The sequence below is a fragment of the Brachypodium distachyon genome, chromosome 1, assembly GCF_000005505.3.
Source record: "Brachypodium distachyon strain Bd21 chromosome 1, Brachypodium_distachyon_v3.0, whole genome shotgun sequence".
NCBI lineage: Eukaryota > Viridiplantae > Streptophyta > Magnoliopsida > Poales > Poaceae > Brachypodium > Brachypodium distachyon.
The window spans coordinates 64,897,505-64,922,317 of record NC_016131.3 but is presented as its reverse complement, the minus strand read 5'-3'; the positions used below and the strand labels follow the sequence as shown (position 1 = coordinate 64,922,317).

Below are 24,813 nucleotides of genomic sequence, written 5' to 3'. Positions count from 1 at the left end.
AACCCGACAAGTTTTCGCATCTGACATCATTACTTCAAGGATTTATGACTAAGATCCAATTTAACTAGCCCAGGTCTAAGAACCGACAAATTGTCAAGGGATCATGCAGATATTCTCTGAATCTCGAATTGCTCACAAAACAAATGTGGTGCTAGCAGTACGTTGAATACTGTCTAGAGAAGAGTTACATCGTACTACTATTAAAAACGTTTGGATGATGCGGTACGTACATTTCTACAGACCTGCGTGTGGTACGGACGCACTTGTTGCTTCTGATTATCGCTGTTATTCTGTTAACATAGTTTTTTTTTCACGGAAGGAAGTTCAGCATAGTTTTTGCTAATTACTATACTACCAGCAGTGGAGTATATCCAAATCCAAACACCTGATCATGCCCGGTATATTTAAGAAAAAGGCGCGCACTTTTTGCCATCAAATTAATCTGGTGCGGATACAGTTACGCACGGTCTACCAACCAGAGCAGTAGTATCAAGTTGAGAACATGGATCAGTCACCAAACCCAATGTCTTTTTCGGTTGCGAACAATCCAATAATACTACTAGCACCTAGCTAGCTAGGATCCTAAAATAGCAAGCCTACTTAGTTCCGTTACCGCATGGCGGCATGGGCCAGTGCAGGAATGCCGGCAGCGCTTTTTGCACCAGTGTATTGCAGCAGAGTGTACTAGCTATCTACTCCGTATTTTTCACTGCCCTGCAGCTCGGAGGCAAGATCCCGATCGTCCGATCGGGCGATCCACACGAGTAAACCGCCCCGGAAAATTCACCCGTCCCGTCCGAGCACCGCAAACAAGTGGCCGGGGCGGGGGCAAGCACATGTTCCAGTCCCCGGTCCAGATCAACGGGAATCTCTCCTTTCCTCTCCTCCCGTTGTTTCTTCTCTTCCTGCCAGTGCCTGGTGCCCGCAACGTGGACAACTGTAACTACTCTCCAGTGCAGCACTGCACTGTAGAGGATGGGAGGATATCAGGAGAGAGGGATCGAGAAAGTGAGCTTAGGTTTGACTGGACCGGAGGGGGGGGGGAGACCCGCAAAGGGACAAGGCTGGGCTGGGAGTTAGCTGTAAGATCAGAGGCGTGAGCTGTCTGTCTGGCTCAAATGTAAAGCAACGAGCGAGCGAGAGAACAGCACCGTAATGCCGTAATCATCATCAGATGGGTTCCAAAGGCAGCGCTGGCTTTGTTTTTCCAGATCGATCAGATTAGATAGGCAGCTGATGGCCCATGCATGTTGTAATTTGGGGAAACTTTTGTGTGCCCTTTATTAATTCGCATGGGACACACACCCGCTGCTGCTGCAGCTTCGATCTTCTCTCTACACGAACATAGATGGGGGGAAAACCCTGCAAAACCTGCAGTTTATACATGAATGACAATACTTCTGGAACATTCTAGAAGGGGATCTATATCTCAAAGTACTAGTTCAGTAGTTCCAAACTGAACACTATATTGGCAGGTGCATCTGCCTAATTGAATCATGCGTGCAGCGTTATTTCAGCCAGTGTACGGTGCGAGTTGCAGAGAAAACTTGACGAGGAAGGGATGGCCGGAGGGATCATTGGTGCACGCGGCCAAGGGGCACACGACACAGCATTCTGCTCAATTGCTCATCTATCTTTCTTAATCAGTTAAACCCATCACCAGGTGAGGTGGTGTACATGTGTGAGCGAGCTGGCCGGCAGGCATAATTGAAAGGGAGGATCAGACTGCTGGTGGGCAGTCGACGATCTGTCTGTCGTCTCCCCGCGTCGATTCTCTCCGTAATTCCCTCCGCGTGCCGTGCATGTCGACCGACTTGGCTTCGCGCGTGTGTGTAGAATTAATCATGGGATTCATGCATGCAACCAACATCACGTTTGGCCGTTTGGGGGTTATGGCTCGTATAAGCATCTCGTTTTGAGGCCTCCCACCAATGCAACTATACATCCCGCCACGTTCCCGCCCCAGTACATATATGCACGGATCGATGCCCGCTTTTCTAGTAGCACATGATGAAATTAATATGCAAGATTAACGCAAGTGCTATCTAGCTGCACGTTGACATGTTCATGCCGGAGCTTATATGTGCCTCGATCTGGAGCTTGCAAGAGAAATGAGCAACTGGGGCTAGCTAGTTGTCTGTCGGCCCGAGTTTTTTGCGCCAGTTTTATCACCACTTGCGTATATATATACCAGTTTGATCACCGACCGGCGTTTGTGGGTGTCATGATGAGCCAGCAGATCGATTCGGCGTTAGATTTGCACGGAGCCGTATATGCATGTGTCACGCAGTCAGCAACGCTGGGACTGCAAACCTCGAGCTCACGTATTTGTTTTTGTAGACAGCTTAGCTAGTGTAGTCCACATGAAGTACAGTATACGTTGGATGGCAATCAGACTGTAGCCCGAGAACTCCGTGCTGCGGAAAATTCGACCTTTTTTCAGATATCTAGGCTCGCATCGGTAATTCAGTATGCATGACGCGGCGCCTCAGATAGACAGACACCAGTGCGTGCATTACAGCGATGGCTGGAAAAGGTCGGATCCGCTGGCTGGCTAGCTCAGCAGTCACCAGGGCGTGCATGCACGGGAAGCTCATCGATCTTTTTAGCTGTTTTCCGAATCAGGTCATGTATGTGCCAGGGGTTTCTTCCCTTTTCCGGAAGGGAATGGGGCTATGAGTTGCACAGAAAACCTTTTCTTGCACGACCCCAAAAAGAAGCAACGAACACTTTCGGCACCTTGGTCGTCGGTCAATAGATAAGTTCTAATTGCCTGCTATACTCCGTTATTTATTGCTGACTAAGCACACGGTGGACCTCTGGTCTAAGTATCTGACACTGACAGCCCCCAGTAAACCGAAAGCAATCTCAGTTTATTTTTTAGAACAACGATCCAAGCTCACTGAAATCTAGCCCTTCAAATGGTTGTTTGGTGTCTGGTGCGCGTGCGCCCAGTATGGCAGTATCCAACTGAAGACATAAGGTTTTTTTTTGAGGGGAATAAACTGAAGACATAAGTGGTAACATTAGTAGTGGGCTAGGATTAAGAAGCCTTTTAGGCTCTGCTAGTTTCACTGAACAATCAGCCGCAAAGGCCCAACCCTACTTAAATTAGAAATTTCAGCACAGGTAAGCCTGGCCTGGCCAGCCAACGCGTACAAGCCCGACCCTTCCCAGAATCAGGCGCCCCTTAGCGTGAGTTAGCCCGCTAGACTGAAAATAGGCCGGCCCAATTTGAACTTATCTCTGAGGTCAGAAGAGAGCGTTTGCTAAACCTACCTTCCCGAGAGAAAGAAGCCGTACCACCTCAAAAAGAAAAGAGAGAATTTCACGTTTGCTATTCAAATTTTGCTCATATGTCATTTAGAATTTTCTTGTTTCAAATTTGTCACTCAAAATTGCATGGGGTACAAATACGCCACTACCGATGGTTGACCGTTAAGTAAGAATTGAAAAGTCAATTTTACCTCCAGAGAGTATGCTGATTTTTTTTCTTTTCAACAAAATACTCCATCCGCCTCATTTTTTTTTCGTTTTAAATTTAGTCCAAATACCAAAGCACCCGATTATTGGTGCGGCTGAAACAGGAGTTGATTTTGTTGTAAGTAATCTCACGCCCTGGCCCCTTGGGGCCCCACATTTCACGCCGGATCGCATGCACTTACAGGTGGTGGCTGCATGCACACCGAACAAAGTAATTAAGCAGTGCTGTCAAAAAAAGTAATTAGGCAGTAGGGAATGAATTCCGAAAACCGATATCAGTACTACCCAATACGACACTTATTACAGGGGAAAAATAAAAATCTAAAGCAACAAATAAAATGAGACGGGTGGAGTATTTTGTTGTAAGGCGCCATGTTGTAAAGGAAAAATCAACATGCTATCTAGGGGTAAAAATTGTCTCTTCATCTCTTATTTGATGGTCAACTTAGGCAAATTTGGAACAAGAAAATTCCGAGTGTCATTTGGACATATGCGCAAAATTTGAGTGGCAAATATGAAATTCTCTCAAAAGAAAAAGAAAGAGAGAGAGAGAGAGAGAGAGAAGCTATAGGACTTGTAATCTTGACCAGTCTTTCGGTTCCTTTTTTATCGACGGTTCGACACCGGTTCAGGTGAATCACCAATGTGTCGCAAGTAGTTTTGTTGGGTTTTTGTATCCTTAGGGGCGGCACCCCGAAGGTAAAAGTGACGACATATGGAAAAATGATCACCAAAGTCCATTAACATCCATCGTAGTCATCAAGATTTGTTCCCTGAAGCGTTTTGTACTTCGTTATTTTAGTTTTTTAAGAGAACGCATATTTTGTCACTCGATTGGCAGTATGTAGTCTTTTGAGTCTCTTTTCCGGATTTTGAACGGTTTTGATTTCATGTTGAGCGGTTTTTCTCCGAACTTACCGCATCAAATTGCATTAAGTTCCAACCACAAATGGTCCCTGAACTCGAAATTATATAGATTTGGTCACTCAACTGTGCATCATGTCATTTGACATAGCAAATTCTTAGGAAAAACGTGCCACGTGGAATCAAAACCACTCAAAAACATCTAATCCGGTTTAGATTTGAGTTGAGAACCATTTCTAAACTTTACTGCTAATTGATGGTCAAAATTATACTTTTCTCTTTACTGCTACTCCCTCCGTTCCGGTTTATGGGCCCACGCATACCTAGGTCAGAAGATTTAATTAATGTAACATTAGTTTTATATCAAAAAATTATATCATTAAAAATTTCAAATGCTCTATTTTCTAATGGTATAATTAACATGCTACGTTAGTTCTTAACCTAGCGATGTGTGGGACCCGTAGCGATGTGTGGGACCGGTAGGAACGGATGTAGTAATTGATGGCCAAAATTATACTTTTCTCTTTCGCTTATCGCTTTAGCGACTTAGCGAAAATTGAGCTATTCAACAACTTGTCTTGCCATCATGTTCAATGTTGTTCATTACTGTGAAGCCACGAGCCGTGGACGATGGCGGCTGGCTGGAGGAACGCACGTGTACTAGTGCGATCATTGTGAAGCCACTAGGCGGGGACGTTGTCGGCGGAGGAACGCAAAGAGCCGAAGAGGTAAAGAACAAATCGAGTCTAATCCCCTCTCAATAAGCAAGAGGCTAAACTAATTTTGCCTCGTGCTACACAGGGATTATTGTGAAGGTACAAAGCCAAACCAAGTAATTCCAACACATGGCCTGATGCTTGGGCACTTGTGGGTCTGTTGAAGCGTCTATCCTAAAATTCTTGCATTGGAGATGGTCTCATTTGTTAGTGATCATGCATAAGATTTTGGTCCCAAAAGATCATTTGCACGAATGAACATCCAACACTAAGATCATATACACTGCAGCCGACGAGCGCACAAAAGCCCTCCGGAATACACTCATCACCAGCCACAATCCACAATACCCCCAATACATACACGCGCATACAGATCAACACATCACACCCCTAAAACGCAGCAGCATCTGCTCTTGCACACACCCCCTCGCCAATCACAGGCCGATCGACGGACCTGCTAGCTGCAGGCTCTTCTTGCTTAAGCCACCAGCACATAGACGGCGTAGATGATCCCCGGGATGTACCCCAGTATGGTCAGCAGGAGACAGATCCAGAACTCCACCTGCTCGATCGCACGCAAACCAGTAACCAAAAGAATCAGATACGAGACTCAAAACGGCGCAACGGAACCCGTAAAATCGAAGGGCAGCGAAGAAATACACTTACCCCGAGGCCGTATCGCAGGAAGACGCCGACGGGCGGCAGGATGATGGCGAGGATCACCTCCAGGAACGTCGCCGACGCCATGGCGCACTTTCTTTTCCTTTTTTTTCACTCTCTGGGACTGAAGAAGCGCCTGGAACTGCAGTTTGATTCGATGTATCTCCAGATAATGTACACGTCCGGTTTATATAGACAAGTCTGGGTGATCTGGGTGACCGTTCCGATGCGATCTGGAGCGGGGGGTACGTGTCCCGATGTCGGCACGCGGCTTGGCCGGTGGCAGTCCACGTAGCAGATTTCGTGCGGGGAGTGGCGTGCGTATTCGGGATGCTGAACTGCGGGGGATTAAGATTTTATAACCTCGCCCCTACTTAAAACTCTGCTCCCTTCTCTGCTGGTGGCCCGTCTCTTTTGTTCCGGCCTGCTTGTATTCGTACACGTCTGTGTGGCCCCGTTTTGGCTGTTTTGGGTCGCCTTTTGCAGTCGCAACAGCTGTCGCCTCGTCGTTTTCTTCTTCCCGTGGTCGACGTCGAGCTCACCGTGACTTGGAGGATACCCCGGAGTTTGTACTCGTAGCTTACCCGAATTTAATCTTCGGGAGTTGCCATTTGTTAGTTTTTGCTTCTTTGCCTAAAAGTATAGCCTTAAACTCTGTTTTCTTAACAGTGTAGCCTTAAAGGCGGTGTACTTGTTTTACATTCCATACTACAAGGTCCGTGCGTTGCCACGGCCGCTTAAACACGTGCACACGAAAATTCATGTTTATACAAAACATAACAATATAATTGGACATTCAATCAAAATGATCTCGAGACCGATGCTAGCAGTCGCGGCCACGGACATGGCACCCAGTCCACACCACCCGCCGGCCGTGGCTGGCGTCAGAGCACGCGGTGGTGCAGTGCACGAGGAACGGTGGATAGCGCCGATCAGCCCTGGACCCCTTTGCTCGTCTCTTGCACGATAATCTAATCCGGCGCCGACGCATATCGAGAGCGGTCACCGCAGGGAGGTGCTGCGCGGGCAGTTGAGTCGGCGGCGGCGGCCCGAGAAGGCAGCGCTGTGGAAACAGGAAAAGGAAGGTTCGATGGAGTGTAAGAAGACACGGAAAATCAAAACATGCACGGAAATTGATGCACGGCGGACGACGACGAAGGAACCCTTCCTGCTTTTATTATTAGGGATAGATTCGTCTCATATTAAGTGATTTTTTATTACATGTATCTATCTAAACCCTTTTTAGACATAAATACATTCATATTTGGATAAATTGAAATCACTTAATACGAGACCGCGGGAGTAGTCACTTGTTACGTTTTGCAGTCACTTCCCCAGAATGGGAAATAAAAGTAATCGAGCGGTCGTTTCGAGTATGTGATACAAAAAACGTACCGTCCTGAAGATGACAGATATAATAGTTAAAATCACATAAGTTGGATGTCACGGCTTCTACATGTTTTGACTATCCAGAAGATGACAGATTTTATTTTTTTTGAGCGAAAAGAAGATGACAGATAAGAGACATGGATTGTATTGAACCTTAAAAAAATTAAGACAAAGATTGTGTTGAGTTTCTGTACAGGCCCAAGATTGTGTTGAGTTTGTATGCAAGAGGGACGCCGGCCCAAGGCCCGGCCAATCCAGAGACCCAGATATAGGTTAGGGAGTGTTAGGAGAAGTACAGGCCCAAATATTAATTAAGAATGAAAAAGAGAAAAACGCCTGAAAGGTTAGTGGCCTAGCAGGCTGAGCTCTGCTTCTAGCCCAACAGAGGCCCCCGAGCTCCTCGCCCAACAACGCTCCAATCCATTAGTACCTAATCGCTCGTTTTGTGAAAGGAAACATAACTTGATCAGGGCGGGTGCGGCCGGGTGGGGATGGGGGAGCGGACGCGAACTGTGACGTTCGTTAATCGTTACTTGGTCCTTGTGCCGACTGCCGTCAAAAACAATTCACCAGTTCCAATCGAATAGAGCTGCTGCACCAAGGCACGCTGCACGCACACGTATGGGCACGGATAAGAAGAAGAAAAACTCTTCCTTTTAAGTGGGACTAATCGAGCATCTGAAGCATCATTTCATCTCCAATATTTAACGTTGAGAACCACACGCACTGGCAGGGCATGGACGCCTTGGGACACCATATCCGCAGCATCTTCAGCGGACGCACGCATGTTTATGTACACTGTTTCTGAAACGACATATATGTACAGTACTGTACAGTGTTAATTTAGCCGTAATTGACGCACCGAATCTGAATTTGCTTCGGCCATGTTGCGCCCAATTGAGCCACCGGGGACAAATTAATGGGCCATCTTTCACAGGAACCAGCAAAGCAGCATACAGCGCTACGTGCAGCTCCCGACCACTGCGATCTCGTCTTTGAGAGACTTCCTCTTGCCCTCGTGCTTGCTCCCGGCCAACGCAGCCTTCTTCAGTGTCTGCAGCGACGTGCCACGGATCAGGATTCAGAAGCCAACGCGAACGACAAGTGCTAAACTCCTCGATAAGATCGAAGCTTCAAGAATCAAGAGTTCAAGCTAGTCATCCGACCGACGTGCTGACCTTTTTGAGGAGTAGGTCGTTGTGCCTCTCCATGTCCCGGATCTGCTCCATGGTCATGCCGTGCCACTCGTCCACCCACGCGAAGCACAGCCGGTGGCACGCCAGGAACAGCGCCCTCTCCCCCTGCAACCACCTTAGCTCTCATGTTCTGAAGTAATATCATGCCAAATTCAGAGTTTAAGACTGGTCAGAGCCTACGTACAGCGATGATGCAGTCTTCGAGCCGCTCGCCCAAGCCCCAGATGGGAGCATCCATGGTCACCAGCTTGTATGTCGTCATCACGGGATGGCAAGAATCCTGAACCAGTTCGAATCCCATGCGCATAAAACATGCGAACATGTCAAAATCTAACAGTAAGAGCATCTGACGGTCCTCTGATCTGAAGTATATATGTGCTGGGGAAGGGGGATTAAGACATCTGCATTACCATCCACCCCTTCAGAAGAGGGCCTCGGTTCGTGAGTTGGGACTTAAAGGTTGTGAGGTCGACCTTCGGAGCAGTGATCACTTTGCTCCAGTAGTCCCGTGATACCGATGCGATGTCGATGATCTCGACCTCTCTTGCAGCTAGTTGCTGACTGGTCAGATTATGCGCCTGGTTGTAACGCACTCGATCTCCTTAGTACTAATATTTTCGTTTTGTCTGAAAGTCTTAAACATGGGGACGAGACGAGTGGATGTGCTTACATTGTCAGAACAGCCGTTGTCAGGTCTAATCACGGTGTCAATGGTGAGTGAACACTTGCTGAAAAGCGGGCACTGCATCATCACGAAGAATGAAGTTAGTCTGGAAGTACTGAATGAACTAAAGGGGTGTTGGGTTCTAAGAACATAAGATTTCTCTGCTCCGTGGTACCTTGATCACTGATGAGGTTCAGAGCAACATCCACGGCAACCATGGAGATGGGAGGAACATACAAATGGACACAGTTTAGCAAGAATGTTCGTCGTGCAATGTAGCTAAAATATGTCTGACATTTGGTACACAAAGATTCTGTGCGGACCTGTTCTGCTCTTTGGATACGCACACCAGGAGTCCTCGTGCACGGCGAGAGCACTCGTGGACGCGAAGCCCTTCATCCAAGATGGAATTTTGCTGCATATAGTTTCGCCTTCAATTTTTTGCACTACAAGTGTTTGCTGGGAAGGAAATATCTTTCTCTAATTTATAATTTTCATGCACATAGTTTAACTAAACCTATATCTATTTCACAATGTCCTGATTGCAACATATATACTTCTTAATCCTTATTACTGCTAAATGCTAATTTGCCAATTATGTACTTAGCTTTGCTCTAGCCTCCCATGAATGATTACCATGACAGGCTTATTATTGTCAGGGGATGTCTAGAAATATTCACAAGATTGGAATGGATTTTAATAGGCATGTTTTTCTTCTTTCCGAAACAATTTATGAAGTCGTGAAGCCCACTTAAACAAAACAAAACAAGATGACTTCAAGTTTATACATACGAACCTTTGCAAATGATAAACTTTCGAAGTTAATTGGCCCTCACCGAGTTCCTCATCCTCAAACGGGGCCTGCTGCAGCACCTCTACGCCCTCCTTGCCGTTTGTATTCTGCTGCTCCATCTTCATGATGGTGTAGCTGAGCCCAATTTCATACTGCAGCGTAATAATCGATCTTGATCAGCAAAGTTACTATCTCAAGAAAAAAGAACACAAAACCTACTGAATTTTCTTGTCGATTCTCCATACCTCCTCCATCGACATAGGCATGACGATTCGGCTTCATTCGCGCAGGATCGAAGTCAAGGTGCCAATTTCACGCGGAACAATGAGTTAACAAGAGAGATGATAAAAGAAGGAAAATCATGCACATAAAAGTGATATTCCAAGAACATATAGGTGATCGTAGAAGGATACAATTCCTTGATCTGAACCATGGCTGAAATAGAATCGAGATGGCCAAGCTCGATGTCTTGCTGAGTTTCGTGTTTGGATTTCCTTTTGAAACTGGAAGGAGGAAGAGCCTTTTGCCCGTTTCGCAAGAAGGCAATGAAGGATTCTGGAACAACTTCAAATTGCTGTTTATACATTTTCCACTTATGCCCTCTGTCAATTGGGAAATCTCACGATTGCAAAAGGTGTCGGCATCTACTAGTATATTGCGAGATGATATCCCCCCTGAGGGCTGACGGAGAGGGGTCCTTGTTAAAAAAAAAGATGATGATGTTATCTTTGAAATGCAAATCGAGGTTTGAGAAGGGCAAATTTGCAAAAGTTCCCCACAAAGTGGTGTCAATCACAATCACCAGGGTTCGTGAGGTGAGTAATTTACATACGTCAGGGTTTGCCTTTATGTAACGTATCTTGCAACTTCTGGAGAAGGAGATGCTGGCATCTGCCTGGCCGCCACTGCAATTGTGCCCACCCCTTTGCATTCCTGTGCCGCGTGCCAACAGCCCTGGAAAAACGCTTGGCCAGGAAGCCAAGCCCAGGAGGTAAAGGGTTTGGTTTGCCTACATGTCGTCCAGTTTTGTTCATTGATAGTTTCGTGAATTTACTGTTAGCCAGGAGGGCACAGGAAGGATGAAATCATCAGACGAGCATCTGGTATCTGACAATATTCTTTTCTAAGGTGGGCGCGAAGGACATCAATAAACGAATATTCGGTAGCATACAGGTGGGTGATGTTTGTTTTTTCTTGCTTGTTACTCTTTAAACATGGTCTTTTCTTTCGGTTACTTGTTCGCTTTGTTTCTTTTAATTTTATATCGGAATCTTCCCTGGGACGCTATGCTTGCCGTCCGAACTGCCCAGCTCCAAAAAATCATAGACTAAAGTGAGCTGGCCGTGGGGAGCAAAAACCGAAGAGAGCAGGGTCTGTCAATCTTCAGGATTTGGGTGGAAATAGAATGTCAACGGCGTATTGTCCGTCCCTCAGTGGCTGCCTTGTGCGACTTGGCGCGCTTGTCAGAGGCAGGGCGGCCCAGTGAAGGAGATGACAGAGTCTGCGGCCCCGTGAAGAAGATGACAGAGCAAGGAGTCAACCAGCATGGTGAATCGCTGCCTCTTCTGCTAAAAAGAAAGAAAAAAATTCGCTGCCTGCTGCTGACCGTCCGATTTGAATGAATGGTAGATATTGGGGCGCAGGGCATGCCGTGCCCTGGATCTCAGCCCTCGACCCTCTGGACCTCCTCTGAGGCTCTGACCGTTCATTGCGAAGTGGAGGTCGCCGGTTTCGGAAGCGGTTATCGATGAGGTCTACCCCGTGCTGAGCAGCTACGAGTCTACGATACGTTTCTTTTCTTGATTAAGTGAGCAATTCTTTTCGGCTTAGTTAATACTCCGTAGACCGATGTCTTCTTTTAGGGCATAATAGATCGACGTATAAGAGTATCTCTAGCATAAAAACCCGTCTCTTAGATGTCTCTCCATCCAACAAAGGACGTCACAACTTTAACTAAATTTGAATGCATCTATACACTAAGTCATGTCTAGACACATCTAAATATTTAAAAACTTGAGACATTTTTTACTGGACGGAGAAGATATATCTCAGACATTTTTTACTGAACGGAGAAGGTATATCTCAAAACTATTTTAACGTACCGATTTGGCTTGAGCGGAGTTGATCATAAACTGTTTTAAGTTTCTAGACGTGGCCGATCCAGGTGGACGTGGATGGCTGGAATCAGTCCACCGGAAGCCCCAAAAGGCAAGAAGAACAACAATTATTTTAGAAAGAGGTTGAAATCAAAGCAGGCCAGCCTGCTACAACACGATATAGTCCATTTTCTTGCTTTTCCGCTGGCTGATTTTTACTTTCACTTTGTGTGATGCTTGAACTGTACTATGACTGCAAACTTCGTAATAAATTTGGCCGTGTGCATCAATTGATGCAGAGGCCGGGGCATTCCTCTTTTCGGAAAAAGAAAAAAAAAGTCCATTTAAATTTGTGAAAGCAAGAAAAAAAAAGTATGTCGCCAAAAATTTGAAAGTAAAACTTTTTAAAAAAAACTGAAAGTAAAATATGGAATCCCATCAAACAAAATTGAAAGTTCTTAAGAAAAATAGAAAGTATTTCATCAAAAATTCAGAAGTTAAAAACAAACTCATCTGAAAAAAATTGAAAATTTGTCAGAAAAAACTTTATTTACGCACCATCCGTGTAACAGCAGCCACTATATTGGATTTTCTTACCTAGATCAATGTTGCAATCCACCGATCAAAATTTTGCGTGGATTTTCTTTCTTTCTATCGCAGCATGCGTGGAAACATAGGGTTCTGAAGCTATATACAGATGGATATTTAGGCACCATCTGTATATTAACAATGACCACTAGAATGGATTTTCTTATGTACGTAGATCAATGTTGCAATCCATCGATCGAAATTTTGCCTGGATAATCTTTCTTTCTATCGCAACACGCATGAAAACATAGGGCTCTGAAGCTATATACAGATGGATATTTAGGCACCATCTGTATATTAACAGTGGCCACTAGATTGGATTTTCTTACCTAGAGCAATATTTGTTTTGCGATGAATACCTAGATCAATATTGCAATCCATCGATCGAAAATTTGCGTGGATTTTCTTTCTTTCTGTGGCAATACGTGTGGAAACATAGGGTGATGAGGCTACATACAGATGGAGCAGAACATGTATACATGCATGTGCGCTCCATCTCACGAACAACCTATCTTCTCTTTCTATTACTGACTTGATGTTTTTTGAAATAATATAGTAATACTTCCTCCGATCCATAATAAGTGTCTAAATTTTCTACTAACTTAGTACGGTACAAAGTTATACTAAAGCTGAGACACTTATTATAGATCGAAGGGAGTAGTATATATGTGAGCCAAAGTAGTTAGGAAAAATATCTAGTGAAAACCACCTCTATAGTGAAAGCTTTGAAAATTCATCGGAAAAAGATCAAAAAATTCTCCAAAAATAATCATATGTTAGACAAATGATGTTTTACATGTGTGTAAAATTTCAAGTCCAAACTCAATTGCATTTGTTAACAGCGAAAAAAACAAATTCAGCATGAATAATGGGCCTTCAGTTATGACACTATTCGTTTGTATATTTTTCTTTTTAATTTCTTCCAAATGTATTTCATTTTCAACTTGAAATTTCCCACGTTTGTAGAGCACCACACCTCCAACATGTGGATTTTTTATAGGATTTTTTTGAAAATTTTACACATTATTTTTATGGAGTTTTCACCGGATACGACATGTAGAGATGTTTTCCGCGCAATTGCGCGGGACACCGTGCTAGTTTTTTTTTTGAAGTAACCATATATTTCATTAGACAATCCACTTGCAGAGATTACACATATGGTCACGGCATGGCACAAACATGCTTATCAAGCAACTTTGCACAAAGTAACTTGTGTCTCGCTGAAACGTTGTCCACCAGCGTCTGTTGCCGGCGGCGCCACAAAAAGAGGCGAACAGCTGTCAAACCCAGATCTGTGAGAGCACCATCGCATACAAGGATGCTTTATGAGCCGATGAACAGGGTCGCCGCAAGCGACGAGACCGAAACTTTGTGGCACGTCGGCCGAGGATCTTCCCTGTGGTCACCAGAACTTGACGCCATCAACTTCATCCGACGCAGTTGAAGAAGAGGAACACCATCGCCTACCATCATCCACTCGTCCAATTGCAAGGAAGCAAACACAACAACAACAGACGACATGATCGCCACCCGTGAGAGTGCCGACCGACAACCACCAGACACGAATCTCACCGAATCCAGAGATCGGCGAGACGACCGGGCTACCTGCCCCTCGACGCCACCGGTTGAAGCGACGCCAAGATGGAGGAAAAGCAGAGGCAAATTATTCCGACGCGGCGTCGTCTCCTCCATGGAAGCAACACCCCAAGAAAAACACTAACTACAGGCGGGAGCCGAAGCACCGGGGTCCCCACCCCCTCCCGTCACCTGAGCAGTGGATGGAGGAGGCAGGGATCGGCGGCTTGGCCGGTGTGGTTGGTGGCAGATGAGATCGCCGCGGATCCTTAAACTGGGACACCATGCTAGTTGTTGGAAGAATACGAGACGTTGGATTTAGTCGGTTGGATGAAATTTTTTATGACTTCTGATTTTACTGGTAAATTAGTAATAGAGATAAGATGATTTATCTTTGACAAAAGAAAAAAAACAAGCAGCTTATCAGATCGAGCGAGAGAAGTTGGATGCGGGTATACCATAACAAGGTCGGTCATAGAGGGATATTGAGACTCATCCCGTCTCTGTGAGCGAGATAAATGTATTTTTCGTCCCGCCATTCTATCATGTTTCGTCCCTTAATTTTTCTTTTTTTGTGAACTTCATCCCGCCACTCCTAAAACCGGGTAATTATTGTATTAATTAGTAGCAGTTGAGGACTGAAGTTCGCACTAAAAAAAATGAAACCTACACTTTAACAATAGATGAGAGATGAAAAAAAATGAACTTTTCTCTTTGTGCATCCATGATAGAAGACACGCAAAATAGACCATGCCGACGTCGCTCACACGTGTTGGATAGGTACTAGTAGGACTGGACACATGCAAAGAAACGTTAGGTGTTTTAACCGCACAAGATACACCGCAAGAAGGGAAATTTTAGAGAAAAGGAATGGAGAAAATCCGTTCCTGTGAGAAAAATTACAGGTTACTGTTTGGCCTGCAGTATTGCTGAAAGAGATTTGTTAGGATATGCACATTTTCTAAATTTCATAAAAACTGTAACATGGAGTATAACTTCTTGCAAACTCTTGTGATAGTCTTTCTCTCTGTCAAGTTGCATCTTCAAATATTATACTCCCTCCGTCTCTTTTAAGGGGATTACGGCGGCCAAAAATCAGCCACCACACCAAACATTTTGTCGAAACGAGGCAAAACCAGCAATTTACAGGGTAGGATGGAAAATAAAAGAGGACATATACAAGGACGATTCCAACATTCTCGGTAGATGATACAACATGGCCCCCCTACCGTACCTGCCATTGAGGACTTGTTGCGAGGCTGCACCGGTTAGACCAAAGGCCAGAGCATCATCAGAAGAGAGAGAGAGAGATCATAAAAAGATTCGGACATATGAGAATTAGCAAGAGCCGTAGAAAAACGACACGGGACGAATAAAATATATGGTTACTCTTTCGCCTCGTCAATCAATACTCTATCAGCCATCGCCTGCCATCAAAATTCCAACAGGTAGGGAACAAGTCTGGACGTTTGTGGGGTCTGCATTAGACATTCTGCATGCGGAGCCAAGAGATGTTTGGATCCATGCGGCATGATTTGGACAACCCATGCACGCTAATTCTACACCAGCAGGCTACTAGCTATACTGTACTGTAAGTAGGAGTAGTAAACGATGACAGCAAAGCATACACAAAGAAATTACGGTTTTGCTATTTTGTAAAGCGACCGAAAAATAATTATTTCTAAATCGATGCTAACAAACGTCCGATTCAATCACTGAGATTCGTGTGAAACTCATCCGAATATAAATGATGAGAAAATCTTGATTGGATGGATAAATAGTCGACCAAAAAATAGTCACTCCCAATAAATTACAACCTACTAACTGTTAGTTCAAAAAATAGCCGACGACGATGACCGCGAAACGATCAGAGCAGAGACTTGGTATAAAACCGCTAGTTAATTAAGACGGTCCAGGTAGAGATTGGAGATAGAGTTCGGCAGCCTGCTTTTGGTCTCTTTTGGGCTCCGTCCGCTGTGATGGTGAGTCCCGTCCATTCATGCATGGCAGCACGGGAGCATCGTTTCACGCGCGTGCCGAGTGGTTTTACACCTGTCAGGTGGGATGTTGCACACGCTCGGACGTTCCACACAAAACAACGAGTTGTTATTCAGTCACATACTCTCTCTTCGACCGCATCGTGGGTGACTTTTTCAGTTCTTATATGTGCGCGCGTGTGTTGATTTTCTAAGCTCGCAACTGAAACGTTCGTTCGAGTTTGGTACGTACGTACTTACATTTGAGCCGCCGACCACCAGGCACCAGTACTTGTAGTACCGTACGGTAGTCGAGTGTTAGGCTGGTATCGTAGCATTGTTGGACCAATCGTTTCGTTTGGCGATAGCAAAAACTCAGGCTCAGCAATGGCCAGCTGATTAATTAACCCAGCTGATATTATACGTTCTGGAGGTACCAATATATTAATTCGTCAACATTTCGTGTGTACCGGAACTGAATGATGCATGCATGTATGTCTATCACAATATTTGAATTGAATTCAAGAACATATGTTGTATCCTATATATAGGAGTATCTGCCGTGTACCGCGTAATCGTGACGGTTGCACATGGGCGGACACGAGACCACACGAGTGTCACTCGGGTGGTAAAATATCGACATATATATCGTACCTCCGACGAGCGTAACTAGTCTAAGTACTATAACTCCATGCCAGTACTACTAGCTCGTAAACTGGCCGACCGGCAAGCCGGCATGCTACGGTGATCGATCAGGTCCAGAGCCGGGTCTCTTCCCACGCCGCCAGGTCGAGGTCCGAATCATAGAGTGACTGGTACATCGCGCCGTGATCCAGGCCGTCGTCGACGAGTGGAGGCGGCGACGGATGCGGCTGCTGATAGCGGGCAAGCTCGACGCAGACGAGGGCGAGGAGGTTGGCGTGCTGCGCCTGGACGCTGAGGAGATCGGCCTGCGCGCGCGCCAGGCGCACCTTGAGGTCGTTGGCCTCCTCCTGCAGCCGGCACACCGCCCCCGCGCACCCGTACACCGGGTCCCGCAGCCGCGCCTCCGCCTCGTACACCATGCTGCTCACCGCGTCCGCCCGCGCGCTCTCCGGCAATTCCTGAGATTCACAATCGCATCATCATTCATCAGCACATTTAGTAATTCTAGTAGCGTGTATTTTGGGAGCGTGTAATGGGAAATTAAGTAGTACCTGGAGGAGCTTGATGATGTTGCTGGCGCCGAAGACGCGGTGGGCGGTGGTGAACTTGGCGGGGTCCGTCGGGGGGAAGTAGGGCGCGAGCATGCAGCCGTCGGCGCAGCGGCGGCGGAGCAGCTTGCACGCCGCGCACGGGCTCAGCACCACGGTCGGCGACGACGACGCCAGCGGGAACACTGCAGGGGGCGGCGGCGAGCATGACGACGACACCGGCCTCGACGACGGCGGCGACATGGAAGGCCTTCGCGGCGCCGCCGTGTTCGTGGCCTCGTTGCTGTACTCCATGACCGATGTTTAATACATGTACGTAACCGTACCGGCCGGCCAACCGGGGGTTAAGGAGCAGTGAGGAGGAGAGTTTAGACGCGGCGGCGGCGAGATCGATGGATGTGAGTTAAACTTCCTGATTGAGACGGAGCGAGTATACATCGGGATATATATAGAGGATGCCGGACGCGCGCGGTACGTGGAGATATGGCGAGAGCGGGACGACGTCTTTGTGGAACGTAGCTAGGAAAACAAATTTCTTCGTACTACTTGACAGCAAATCAGTTACTGTTTTGCTGGTAACTGGAGAACGTACGCACCAGAGTTCTTGCTGGGCCAAGTTTGGCAGGTTTTGGAAGGCTAGAATGGATGGTGACAACTTGTAATCGACATGCTGCTTAGTTAATTTCGGAAAAATTATTTAGAGAACGTTCACCGGCTTGTCTTAGCCGCTTTCCCGCCCATCCAAGACTGAAGCGCGAGGAGTATATGTCATAAACAGGGCAGAGCAGAGACAAGGTCGTCAGCCGTCAAATCTTTCCAAAAAATGTGCTTAATTAACTACTTCCTCCGTCCCATATTAAGTGACTCAAATTTGTTCAAATATGAATATATCTATGTCTTAAAAACCAAGCATTTGCAATGACTCTTCTCATTTGACCGTGCGGATTATCTTCTTGCTGGTACTGTGGTACATATCTCTAGTGTTCCTTGAAGTGCAAAGCTAAAAACAATATCTCTCAAATATACTACTCTAGCCACCCAGGTCTAACCTGACGGCTCACGCTGGAACTGACCCAAAAGAGAGGATGTGCTTGGCAGCTGGTCTGCCGTGATCACCACGAAACTACAGTAGATTACTTCCTCCGTCTCATATTAAATAATTTTTTGTTATATTTATTTAACGTTTTTTAGTCATAGATACATTCATATTTGGACAAACTTAAATCACTTAATATGTTATGTTACGGACGAGTATGATTTGATTACCGATCGAGGAGTTCACCTCTGCAATTAATGCATTTCTCGCGTGCATGTACAAGGCTCCGATTTTGCTGGAGATATTCCATATCAAAAGTCTTCATGGCATGCAAAAGGCAGCGTCATCGAGTCAAACGGTCGGGAGGACTTTTCTACTATCTAGAGATGCTGTTGACCGACATGGACTTCTCTGCATCTTCCACTTTTGTCAGATGTGGAGCTTCGTGACCATTTTTCCGGTATCTTCCAAACCACGTATCAAATCATTCTGAATTTGCAGCATTGTTCCTGGAAAAAGAACAGGAATTTAGTTAGTTATATAAGACAGGGTTAGTTTTCCATCATTGTATGTTCAAAGAAGGAGACCATTTTCCAAGCACATGACAGGCGAGGGCGCAGTTAGGTAGCCCAGTACAAGCAAAAGTACAACTAGTCAACATAGTTTGCCGTTTTTTAAATTGCCTCGTGGTCTTGAAGGGGTCATGCATTTGCTAGCCAGTTAGGCATTTGTAGGCGCAGTACACTACACCACACCAGTAGCTTCCATTCTCCATTTGCAGTAATTTATACCTTTGCGAAACAACCGTTAAGTAGTAACGCTGACTTATATTTTACTCCGTCTGTTTCAAAATATAAGATGGTTGTTTTTTGCAACAGAAAAAACTCTGAGAAAACCTAGCTTAGTCTGACGTGGCGGCCACGTGTCCACTCTTAGCCTTCCCATTTGGACTAAACTATATCACAAATCCGAATTTATGGTTTATCTGTCCGTTTTTTGAGTTCGTGGTCTAATCAGTTTATTCACTCCAAATTTATGAACTATTGATGTATTTTACTCTACAAAGAAAGATAATATCCATGTGTAATAAAATTCTATCAAAACTCGGATGGCAGCAGGTGAGAGTTGGATAATCGGCCGGCTAGGAAATCCAAAGGCTCATCCTTGGATTTTTTTTATTGGATACTTTCTCAATCCTAAACCACTTAATGTTAGTAATACAATACTCCCTCCTTTGTACAAAGGTTCGCGTATTTTGTTTCGTTAAGACAAGTTTTTGAACAAAAATTACTCTATCAATATGTAATTTATATGTTACGAAACCATGATCATTAGAAAGAACTTTTAAAGACGAATGCATCGATATAAATTTCATGTATGAAAAAATACATTTCAACGAAGTTTTCATCGGTCAAAGTCTTGTCTTAACGAAACAAAATACGCCAACCTTTGTAAAATGAAGGGAGTATCTTATATACGGGATTAGGATAATATTGGATAGGCTCGAATGTCCATTTTACACTCCCCCTCTTTCTAAATTGGCTGGTTTGGATCTCTATAACTATGGTTTTATCCAATTAGGTAGTGCCATCTTATTACTTGCCAAAATGCTGGAACACGTGGAGGGTGTTATTCAGTATTTCTTTTTTTGAAACATACAGAACTGCATGCCATATACCAAGGTAGGAAAAAGATGTATGGTTCAGCAAAAAAGACGTACGGAGCACAGACTATAAGAATAGCGCCGGTTAAATTTTGTAATAATCCAGAGAAACGTGACACCCACGTCAAGTCTGGGACTTGAACCTGAGTGGGCTGATTTCACCACAAATAACCAGACGACATGAGGCTAGGCTCAGTTCACAAAGCGACCTGATTTCTAGTCACTGCCTTACAACACATTTGACCTTCACTTTTTACTACTCCCTCCAATCCATAATAAGTGTCGGGAATTTAGTATACAGTTGTACATTGTGGAAGATCCTTTTAGAAGTTGTAATTCAGTATGACAAACTGTGTCAAAATGTTCCTAGGTTTTCACTCAGTTGTTGTATTGAAAGTTTGCACTGATTTGACTTGTTTGGAGACTGCAAATGATGAAGAAAAGGCACAATGGTAATAACTTCCAACTATTCAAAACCTGGCAAAAACAAGAGTTAAGTAAGACTATAACTTTCAGAGGCTACAGGAGTAAGCACAATGGTACTTCTGCCCACTGAGTCTGAAGAAGTGGACTCAGAGTATCATCAGTCCAAGCTATTGTGTGGCGAGTATTGTCAATCCTAAGTTGCTTGAGACCTGATCTACCTAATCGAGAATAAACTGGTTTCATTGCAACGCCTAGCTTTCATATGGACGAGCTTGTGGATTGACTGACCTAGTGAGAAAATAAATACTCGCTCCGTTTCATAATTCTTGTCTCAAATTTGCTCAAAACTAGATGTATCTATTCGTAAAAAGTGTCTAAATACATGTAATATTTCGACAAGAGTTATGGAACGAAGGAAGTAAAAAATAGTGCATTGGTGCCCTCGTGAATACATGAACAGTTGCCGCTGGCAACGAAAACAAGTCTATCTATCTACAACCTCTAGTAGATAAGATCATTAAGAGGATTGCTGGCTGGAGAGGAAAACTTTTTTCTTATGCAGGCAAACTTCTTATGCAAGCAGACTGGTATTGATCAAATCCTGTCTAGCTAGCATACCCATTTACTTGCTTCTTTAAATTCTCCAAGTGGGCCCTGCACCTGATAAACACCCAAATGGCTCACTGCCTCTGGAATGATTTTGAGGGGCACAGGAAGCTCCACCTGGCCAACTGGTCACTAGTTAGTATGAAAAAGGTGTTTGGTGGACCAGGTGTCCCTGATCTCCAGAATCTTAACCTTTTCCTCCTAACTTTATGGGTCAAAAGATACATCTCTAGTGAAGGAAAGATCTGGAGAACAATAGTTGATAACAAATATGGGACCACTCCCAATATCTTTTGTAGCAAAACTTATGGTGTCTCACAGTACTTCTGGAAAGGAGTGATGTGGGCCACCAAAGCTGCCAGATTTGGCTATAGGTGGGTTGTTAGAGATGGAACCAAAATCAAGTTCTGGGAAGATACTTGATTTGGTACCTCTTCTCTTGCAGTACAGTTTTGGCCTTTTTATATTATCTGCAATGAATGTAATGCCATCATTGCTGACGTTTGGGATGGACAAAATCTGAAACTTACTTTTAGAAGAACCTTTTCCCGAACCATGATGGAATCTTGGTATGCCTTAAAACAGATTGCTTGTAGCATAATGCTTAGAGAGGACACAGATTCTCTTATCTAGCAGTACACTGCTTCAGGTCAGTATTCTTCTAGCTCTCTCTTTGGTCAATCCCTGTACCACCCAGAGTTCAGGTTTTTCTGTGGCTGGTCTCCCATAATAAGATTATGACCAAAGATAACCTGAAGAAAAGACATATAGAGAAACCAGAGAGCTGTGTTTTCTGTGCTGAAAATGAAACTGTTCAACATCTCTTTTTTGAATGTGTAGTTGCTAAAATTATTTGGCAAACAGTTTCCCTCCATTTCATAAACAGCTGGGGGCTGATCTAGAATCCATTGCCAGATTATGGATTTCTCACAAGAAGCATGGAGCTTTGAATTCTATATGTGTTGCTATTCTTTGGTGTATCTGAAAATTTAGAAATAGCTTTATTTCTGATAATGCTGTTTGGATAAGCTCTAACCAATTGTGGTGGCTTATCCTCCGAACACTCTAGAAATGGAAGATTATCTGCAAGCTGGAGGTTTTGGAACAGGTCGAGGGTTTCTGCTCCCTCCTCCGCTCGGTGCTGAAGGCACCCCCTCTCTTGGGCTGGCGCTAGCGGCTTTCAGCTCTACTAGAGGTAGAGTCTGCTCGCTGGCGTCAAGGCCTGACAACACGCTCCTTGGAGACTACGCCGAGTTGAAGATCTCCGACACGCACCAGTCTCCTCTGCGCGTGGATGCTCGCCAGGCGCCCCTCCTGAGCCCGACCTCCCCACTGGACGCTGGTGGCTCCTCTCCGCAGCCGTCCCCCATGAAGAAGAAGAAGATGGCGATGCTCCCAAGATCTTCCTCGATCCTGCGAGGCTCGCTGAATTCGCCGACGTCGTCCTTAATGAACTCCATAGCTGCTTTTGCTAGAAAGATAGGTTTAGCGAGGAAATAGCTTTTGATCTTTTGCGACACAAACTTGTTATGCTACAGCTGCGATTTTGGCCCCACAATGGGTCTCAATGAAAAAAGTTGGGATCGGGGGGCGAGCCCCTGATCATCTAAAAAAACAACTCTATCTGTCTAAGGCTCCGTTTGTTTCGGCTTTTAGATCAGCTTTTCACGGAAAAAAGCTGAAGTCCAAACAAATAAAGATTTGGACAGACTCTTTGACCAAAGCCCGAAGATGCTTTTAGTTATATGGATAAAAGTACGTGTAGAAGGTACTTCCGCAGCTTTTGATAATCTACGCGTCCGGCTACCGGATACTTCGTGAAAATAGCAGCCAAACTGCCACCGCCGAGTCAAAATACCCAAACTGTTATTTCTCTCTCTTCCTTTGATCTCTTCCCATAATAGAGCCCAACCGAGCTTGTTCTGCCGCCGCTGCCTGACATCCCGCCGGGAGACGTCGCGCTGACTCTCCCCAGCGCTGCAGTGAGCTCGCCTGCCCTCACCTCGCCGCGCTTGCCCTCCTCGCTGTGCCGCTGGGCTCCTGGCTTTCTCCAGTACGTGCGACCCGTTGAGCAGTCGAGCTTCAGCACCCGACCTGCTAGACCTCCACCGCCCACCTTCGTCGCCATCCCATGTGTGCATGCGTGCGCCGGCGTGCTTCCTGCTATGTCTACGTGCTGTCTTCTGTTGTGTGCGTGCGTGGACGGGTGCATGTGTTGCGTGGTGTGTAAGTGTGTGTATGTGCCCCTGTGCATCTAAGCTACTGATATGCGTGTGTGATTATGTGCAAGATGTGCTTAATGCTACTTTGCACGTAGACATAGCAGGTTTATCCGATGTCATAGTAAAATATATTTATTTATTAATATATGTTAAATTATTCGTTACTACTCAGATATGTTAATTCATTCACTGCTACTCAAATTAGCGTTTAAACGGATAGAATCAACAAGTTACAACACTACTATTTATCGTAGGGGCATTTCAGACATTCTCTCAGCTCAAAGCTACCGTTGTGTTGCCAAACGACCAATGTTGAACGCAGCCGTTTTTCCAGCACAGCAGGTTTCACAGCACAGCCAAGCCACAGCCACAGCCCAAACAAACAGAGCACAAGCATCAAACACGGCAAGATCTGCTTCCACTTTAAAGACCCCATCCCCTGCTAGACTATTGCCATGCATGGACATTTGCTGAATGCGACAGCACGATCTAGCTCGGTAGCTGGCGCCCCCTGAAAGTGGCTTCACTGATGGAGCAGAGCAACATGTACACCTGCTGGACATAGGAGTACCGAGTAAAATGGAAACTGGAAAGCTGGAGTAGTTGTGACACATTTTTTCTTCTTTCAGGTTGACTTCTGTATGAACGGGTGGTCCATGGTGCTGTGTGCCGATCGACGTTTCCTTTTCTACCAGTGGAGTTCATCTCTGATAAGGCTGGGATCCACTACTCTGCTATGATGATTGAAACGGACAATGTCAGCTTAGTTGTGCTGTTAACAAGAAGACGCCACGTGCAATTTGTACGGTCCAGATGTTTGGTGCAAAAGTCAAAGTCAGAGCCGAATTGCATGAGAAAGTACCGAGAATGCATACACATGTGCGGCATCAACTCTCAGCATTACGAGTTCAGATGCATCCTGGAGTGTGCTATCTCGAGTTCATGATGAACCAACTCTCAGCATTACGAGTTCAGTTTTTGCTATCTCGAGTTTGGTGTAAAATTTCAGCATTGCTAGTCTCCCTAGTGCTATCAGAAAAGAAGAGATGTGGTTGAAACCACCAGCTGATTGTCATAATTAACGTAGACGCTAGCTTCTCTATGGATGAATTAAGTGGAACTATAGGTGCTGTTATCAGGGACTCCAGTGGGGAGTTTATTGTTGCTGCTAATGGCAGGCTTCCTCTGGTGACGGATGTGGTGTCTGCTGAAGTTACGGCTGTTCAGTTAGGCCTGGAGCTCGCGATCTCTCAGGGCTGCCAGAGGATAATTATCAATTGTGATAACCTGGAGGTTGTTGAGCGCTGAACAGGGGAGAGCGGGTTTATAGCTCGGCTAATGCAATTTTTGAAGGATGCTTCGCTTTGTTGAAGGAGTTTGGCAATGCGCAGATCACTCACTGTAGTAGGAACACCAACTCTGTTGCTCATGAGCTTGCCCGTCAGGCCAAGTTCTCGCCGGTTGGGACTCGGTCTCACTCTCCTCCCCCCGGTTAATCCCTCTTCTGTTAAATGATGTAACACTGGTTACCACGGCTAAATAAAGAGGCTTTTTGCTGTAAAAAAAAAGATCCTGGAGTGTGCATTGTTCATTCTCCTTCACGCACGACCTCTCTTCTTCAGAGAAACCCATCAGCTCTCCTTTTCTTTTTGGCCCATTGAAAAACT

The 24,813-nt window shown here is 45.3% G+C and overlaps 3 protein-coding genes across 3 annotated transcripts; all 3 read right to left on the bottom strand.

The window, feature by feature from the left end:
* Window positions 1-5,266: 5,266 nt before the first annotated feature.
* LOC100836802 (low temperature-induced protein lt101.2) lies at window positions 5,267-5,897 on the bottom strand. Its single transcript, XM_003558126.3, has 2 exons — window positions 5,730-5,897; window positions 5,267-5,625 (listed from the first exon to the last, which is right to left on the bottom strand). Exons 1-2 carry the CDS (start codon window positions 5,808-5,810, stop codon window positions 5,542-5,544), a joined length of 165 nt encoding a protein of 54 aa, XP_003558174.1. The 5' UTR covers window positions 5,811-5,897; the 3' UTR covers window positions 5,267-5,541.
* Window positions 5,898-7,784: 1,887 nt separating this feature from the next.
* Window positions 7,785-10,329, bottom strand: LOC100836189 (phosphatidylinositol transfer protein 1). Its single transcript, XM_003558124.4, has 10 exons — window positions 10,179-10,329; window positions 10,011-10,041; window positions 9,769-9,917; window positions 9,296-9,387; window positions 9,148-9,155; window positions 8,979-9,050; window positions 8,719-8,886; window positions 8,493-8,588; window positions 8,291-8,413; window positions 7,785-8,166 (listed from the first exon to the last, which is right to left on the bottom strand). Exons 1-10 carry the CDS (start codon window positions 10,196-10,198, stop codon window positions 8,074-8,076), a joined length of 852 nt encoding a protein of 283 aa, XP_003558172.1. The 5' UTR covers window positions 10,199-10,329; the 3' UTR covers window positions 7,785-8,073.
* Window positions 10,330-16,480: 6,151 nt separating this feature from the next.
* LOC100843229 (LOB domain-containing protein 1) lies at window positions 16,481-17,595 on the bottom strand. The gene is made up of 2 exons (XM_003561693.3): window positions 17,197-17,595; window positions 16,481-17,103 (listed from the first exon to the last, which is right to left on the bottom strand). Exons 1-2 carry the CDS (start codon window positions 17,485-17,487, stop codon window positions 16,753-16,755), a joined length of 642 nt encoding a protein of 213 aa, XP_003561741.1. The 5' UTR covers window positions 17,488-17,595; the 3' UTR covers window positions 16,481-16,752.
* Window positions 17,596-24,813: the final 7,218 nt, after the last annotated feature.